The sequence below is a fragment of the Channa argus genome, chromosome 18 (assembly GCF_033026475.1).
Source record: "Channa argus isolate prfri chromosome 18, Channa argus male v1.0, whole genome shotgun sequence".
NCBI classification, from domain to species: domain Eukaryota; kingdom Metazoa; phylum Chordata; class Actinopteri; order Anabantiformes; family Channidae; genus Channa; species Channa argus.
Genome location: NC_090214.1, coordinates 18,060,032 through 18,066,783, shown reverse-complemented (window position 1 = coordinate 18,066,783; position 6,752 = coordinate 18,060,032). Strand labels below are relative to the sequence as shown.

Below are 6,752 nucleotides of genomic sequence, written 5' to 3'. Positions count from 1 at the left end.
GTATGAGTTAAATTTAAGTACCAGCAGCCAGAGAATTTTGCCTTGGTATAAAACAAATTTATAGCAGCTGCAAACTGTATAAGATGTTTGCCATTGGAAAGTTGACAGAAAATAAACAGGAGTTAACATGATTTGTAGTATAGACCCAAAACTTCTAAAGAATCTTATGGTCCTTTAAGATGAAGAACTGCTATAGAAAGTTCTACTTGACCCTTCAGTGGAGCTGTGGTGGTCACATGACATGCCTGTGGATCGTCAGCAGTAACTGCTGCCTTGAACGACAAAAACCCCAAAGTGGGTATCTATTCTTTATGGGAACTGTTTGCTCTCTGTCTTTCTGTGAACTGAAGGACCAAAATTCCAGAGTGAAATGTGGAAAACTTCACTGATTGTCTTAACTGATGCCAGCAAGAACTTTTCTGATGGTAATTACCAAGATAGACACAGATGACCAGGTTTTTAGTTGTACATGTGGGTAAGAAGCATTGCTGTCAGGTATCACCTCTGCCCAGTGTTTTTTTTTTTTTTTCCCCCCCCCCATCTGTCTCCTCCTGTTTCAAAGTGAGCATCTTATGTTCCCACTCCCCCATCTGTGAATCTACATTGCAGCAGATGTGCTTACTGTAAAGTTATTGTCAATGATTTGGGCAAATAAAAAATGCAAAGTGATGTCATAATTGTATAAATGAAGCTCAATAAATAGACTTGAACAAATGTAAATAGTATCTGTTTTTTCCCTCTGTCATCCATTTTTTTTTATTGTGAAATTCAACTGGATTTTGTGATAAAAAATATATTCATGTATTTCATAACTACTAAAACAAAACACATTCCTATTTCTATAAGGGACACGTGTTTGGAAGTTTCAGTTTGCCCTGTTGTCAGCATTCCATCTAAAACAAAGTCATCAGCGTCATAATAAACACATTTAATAGAAATTACAACAAATCAAATACATAAAATGGTCCAGAGTGGAGGATAAACTGTGTACAAAGTGCAGAGTCAGGTGTGCTGCTGTGCTAAAAAGGAATGTGCTTCAATCGCCATTAGTGCTCCTTCCTCCGGGGCTCTGTAGCCTTACTGAGGTTTCCAGCCTCCTGCTTCAGGACGCTCAGTAGAGACTGGGAACTCTCCAAGATCTGTAGGTGGGAAAAAAAAAACAAGTAAAAACATTACCTACATGTGAAAAAGCTGAGCGTGGTAAAAGTAGATTAAAAAGAGGCCACGTTCCTGTTGTTTTTTAATAATGTTTGCAGTGATTAGTGTGAACACTCAGGGAGTTCAGCATCATTGAGTGGGGTGCGCCGGCACGAGACAGCGCACTCCAAGTAAAACAGGAAACTGCGTCACTTTTTACGAAGTACAAACCATCAATCATCTACTCATTTTATCCTTTTTCAGGAATCTGTCATTGGGTGAAAGGTGGGATACACTCTGGACAGGTCAGCCATTTGTCTCCAGCAGAATACAAACCACCAACAAATAAATAATGATTTTTCCAATAGGCAGCCGAGCTCATCCATTAGTCTGTTGACGCTGATTTTCTCTATAGATATACTAAATTATATATTGATCATTAATGGGCATCAGGCACTGCCACCCTAAACCTACTGGGTCCTCTAACAGGTGACATCACCCTAATCCTGACCAAACCTGGTCAGAACTTTTCTCTGTATTGTGTCAGATTAGACTAACCTGTAAAGGTTGGTCCAGCTGTCTTGACAAAATGCAATGGCACACAGTTGTCCAGCCAATAACACTGTTTATCTAACTCCCACATCCGCCTCCATCTTCACCTGCAGTTCACTTATGTCCAACGTGCCTCCTAATCACACTATAGCCAGGATACGCTGTCGGAAAGTCTGTTTGTCAGAGTCCCAGGTTGTATTTACAGCTGCCTTGTTTTGTCTGACCAATAGCAAACATTCTCAGATAATGAATTCCAAATAAAATTAAACAAAACGAAATAGATTTTTATATTTAAGAGGCTGAGCCCCCCACCATGCGAACTAAAAATACAGACAATCAACCACAGCGGTGGACTTTGCTTAGTTTAAATGGTTACAAATAGTTAACACATCGGTACAAAATTGACCACTGCTTTTTTAATACAAATTACTAACAAGACACCAGAGCTGCTCATTTTTATATTCTTTACACTTAGCATGACCAATAAAAATGTATATGTTTTATCAAAGATGATAAAACATGATAAAACATATGTGGTCGAACTTGTTGATATTTTTCCCGATGTCTGAGGTAACAGAGGTAGCGATGTAGCTGAATTACTTCTAAGTAACTATAATTTCATTAATTTTGAAATGTGCATTTTATACAGACTAAATCCAAAACACTTGATTCCAGAAACACATTTCAGCACAATCAGTGGACTAAATCAATCCAGAAGGCTCCTTGAAGTCCTACTATATTTCAGTATTGATGAGCAAATTAGATAATATTTAAATTAGATGAAAAACACACCTTGGTGTATGCTGCCTCGGTCTCAGCAATGGTGCGATCAAAGGTCGCACGGGCAGCAAGTCTTTGTGCGAGGCTCTCATTGACTCTGCTGAGCTTCTCCGAGAGGATGCGGATGTCGTGCTGCAGTCGTTCCTTCTCCTCTTCCTCCTGCTTGATCTGACGGTTGAGCTCTTCCCTCTTTGAGCACAGATCCTCAATACCTGTCAGAGACATCACATTTTTATTACACCAGTGATGATTATTTGTCTGTGCCCATGATGGGGTTGTCTGAAAAATGCAGTTTTGATGCATATTTCAAAAATACAAGAACGATTCCATCTGCGGTGAAAGGATTAGTCACAAGTAATCAATTAGTCTACAAAGTTGGAGTAAATGTGGTTGACGTTTACTTATGTCAATTAAAAACATATTTGTAGTTCCTGATTGTACTTACTAAATAAAACCTTAAAAGTCACTGTGCTTTAATTGTACCTGCACAGTTTATTTAAACAAAGATTGTTGCATTTATGAATAATCTTTTGAACATTTAACTTCATACAGTGTTTGAATTTATACATTTTTGACCAGTTGCACCTCAACCAATCATAAAATACAATTATTCAAATAATAACCTGTCATAGTCAGACAGCAAACAGATTAAATGACTACCTAACTAGTGTCAGAGTGATAATATTCTTGGATGGTGGGATTTGTTGGTCCTTATGGGAAAAGACCAACCACCAAATTGGTTCTACGGAGAAAAGACCTTATACATCAACCTTGCAGGATGTAATAACAGCTGGTAGCGCAGTGCACTATGTGCTCTGCAGTGGGTTGAAGGCTGATTTCCAGGTGACAGACTGTATAATCTGCAGAGGTTAATCAGATTGTACAGTACCGTCCTGTTTGATGCTAGTAGCTGCTAGTCAGGTCAGAAACAGGAACAAGCAGAGGAGAAAATACTCGGAGTAAGACTGGTGCAAACTTAACTTTACATAAGGGGAAAACATCTAATGTGAACTTTAATCTAACAAAACTTTTACGTTAATTAATGCTACGGAGAATGTGTTACCTCCATGTTCTAACTGGGAGGAGACTTTTGAAAAACAAAGAAATCGTCTGCCAAAGTCAGCAGATAAAGTGAGCCAACAGGATCAAACTAGTTTTACTAACTACTAATCCTCCACATGAACCTTACTAATAAAGCACGTCACTTACATTTGACAAGTTCATTGTTGTAGGTCTGCAGAGCAGCAGCCTGCTGGGTCATGATAGCGTTAACTAGCTTTGTTAGCCTTCTTCTGATGGTAACAAACGAACTGCTCGTACTTGGCGGGTTTCCCGGACAACTGCACCAAAGATGTTACCGGATATGATGCGGAGCTGCCGACAATGGTGGACTCTTCTTCTTCTTTTCCTTCTAATTGTAGGTGCTTCACACGCAGCTTGTGGCGCCCTCATCTGGCCCTAATACAGCAATCTAATTCTAAAATTTAATTCTATTTTTAATTCTAATTCTAGATCTAATTCTAACTCGAATACTAATTTAATTATAAGAAACCCCTTTGTGCTTTACAATAAACTGCATTGAACATGCACACGCACAGACACAATCTACAGACACAGACAGGAGCAGACACACAGAAAAACCTTAGCTATTGTTTATATAAATACAAATGTCTCGCACAGTCTGTTTCCTAATCTGGCAAATTTAGTGTGATAGTATAAGCTGGTTCAGATCAATGCATGGACTGGTTCCTCAGTGTTAAGATGTAAATTATCAAAAAGTTATCTAATAGGGTGAATTGTGTCTCTGGTCTATGCTTTGTGTGCTCATCCATCTGTGGAGGGGGTGCAAGAAGACAAAGTTATTAACTGATATATATACCAATGTGAAAAGTGAATATCACTGTAATGTTCCCAAGCTGTCGAAAACAAACTAATTTATTTCTACAGGATAACAGAATAAGTCTATCTCGTGCAAGAGTACCACTTGTGTCTGACCGTCTTCTACTCAGGTCACTGCACATTCTCATTTTGCATTGCTGTGTGTTATGATTTTTACTTAAACTAATAGGAACTCCTGCTTAATGTTCCAGCATCAGGCATAAAGGTTATTTTAACTAGTGTTGGAAAATCTGAATGTCTTTATAAAAAACTTCACCGTAACATGTCTTTCATCGATCTATCCTGTTTCTCTTGTCTATGATGGCAGGGTGCTGTAGCCAATCCCAGCTGTCATTATTTAAAAGGCTGTCACACCTACAGCACACCTCACCAAAGTCTTACAGCTCTCATACATCACTCTGCACCACTAACATTTTTCTCTGCCACTCCAGACTTCCTCATACAATACCATAGTTCCTCTCTCTGCACACTGTCATACGCTTTTTCTCAACCAATTTTAGAATTTTCCATTCTTATCTGATACCACAACTACATGTCAGTTACTGTAAATTAGTCAAGAATAAGTTTAGTCATTGGTACATGCATTCAAACACACACACACACATACCTACACAAAACATACAGTACATGCACACAATCCATACACCTAATGCTTGAACTAATAAATTGATTTTTTTTTTTTTGTCCTTTCAGCTTATCCCGTGACTTCAGGGTCACTATAGCGGGTCATTTTTCCAAATGTTGATTTGGCACAGGTTTTTCTGGAATGCCAGATGCCCCTTCTGAAGCAACCCTCCCCAGTTTCTACCAGGTTTGGGACCGGCACTGCCCGGCTGGGGATGGGCTCGTGGGGTTCAGTGTCTTGCCCAGGGACACTTTGACATGTGGTTGGGAAGAGCGGGGCGCAAACCTCCGACCCTCACTATACCATCTGAACCACTGCCTCCCCGAACTAACGAATGCATTTAACTATTTAAAATACAACCAAACATGAAATACAAATCTTTTTCTATTAAGCTTAATTATTGTGTGTCCATATTTTACCTAAACATGCCACTGGAGAGAAGTAGGGGTTTTTAATATGTTTCAGGTGCCAAAATTTCCCTTGGTAACATGATAATAGCAGAGACCCATGACTGCTTATAAAATTAAAACTTAAGGAAGTCCTCAGGAGTAGGCCTACATGCATATATACACATTTTTTAATTGTAGTTTGTGTGTTTCTTTTGTGTTACTAATAAAGAGGTGTGTGTGGGTCAGATGTAATTATCAGTCTACAGGATAGTGATAATTTGGTTCTTTATCAGTGATGCCCGCCTCCTATAAATGATAAAGAAAAGTGCTTTGAACGGGAAAGAGGGGCTTATATTATGTGGTTGGTTGCTCAGCCTCAACTCTAGCTATGACAAATTCTACCACCTGTAAAAAATTTGGTGCTATTCTTAGCCATCTGGCAAAGACAAACTTCTTTGGCTGGACGAGTCTGACAAGTCCTTCACAAACTTATCCTGACTATCTTGAAAGACAAAACATGTACTGGTTTTCTTCATTCTTGATGTACTTACTTAATGGTGTTTTGTGGTTTTCAGGTGACCTGTGGTGAAATGGAACTTTCTTATTTTGGTCTGTGGTTTACTGTAATTATTTTGAGCACGATAGTTCTGATGAAGGGAAATCTCAGTTGTAGATATTACAATAATATTTTACAGCATACTGTGACTCCGATATTGCAGCAACATTTGAGGAAAGAATCCAAGTACACAAAGCCATGCGGGCCCATGTAGTGTGGAGGAACTTGACTCCCATGCGCAGATCCCTGACCTCAACCCTATCCATAATTTTTAGGATGAACTGAAATATTGAATAACCTAACGCCTATAGCAGACTCCATTAATGTTCCTGTGACTTAATGGGAGAAAGTCCCTGCAGCCAGTTTGTTATATCTGGATGCCAACATACTTTGAGTGATGTAATGTTCATGAAAATATTTTTTGTAAGCTTCTTTTCTGTTTACATAAATGTTGTCTTGTTTCTTTCACAACACTTCCGAGACCTTTCCGAGAACCAGGCTTGACAATACTGTCAGTCAGTTTGGGATAGTTGTCTCCAAATTTGTGTTTTGTATTTATTTTGAAGCTCAACTTCAAATCTACAGTTTTTATTCTCTTTTTATTCTCTTTATGCCTATTGTTTACATGTTTACATATAGCATGTAACATGGCAACTTTTTAGAACTTTTTAGTACCACAATTTTCTGTACATAATCAGCCGCTCTATGGTCTTAATACCTAGATATTATTATTAATAATAATATTGATACCCAAGCTCCCAGGTGTGGCGTTACACGGTCCGCAAATCAATAAATGTGACGTCATTGGCGATGG

At 38.6% G+C, this 6,752-nt stretch overlaps 1 protein-coding gene across 1 annotated transcript; it reads right to left on the bottom strand.

Moving 5' to 3' along the window:
* Positions 1 to 913: 913 nt before the first annotated feature.
* ssna1 (Sjogren syndrome nuclear autoantigen 1) lies at positions 914 to 3,842 on the bottom strand. The gene is made up of 3 exons (XM_067484255.1): positions 3,679 to 3,842; positions 2,482 to 2,681; positions 914 to 1,139 (listed from the first exon to the last, which is right to left on the bottom strand). The coding sequence occupies exons 1-3, from the start codon at positions 3,728 to 3,730 to the stop codon at positions 1,047 to 1,049; spliced, it is 345 nt and encodes a 114-aa protein (XP_067340356.1). The 5' UTR covers positions 3,731 to 3,842; the 3' UTR covers positions 914 to 1,046.
* Between the last annotated feature and the right edge of the window lie 2,910 nt (positions 3,843 to 6,752).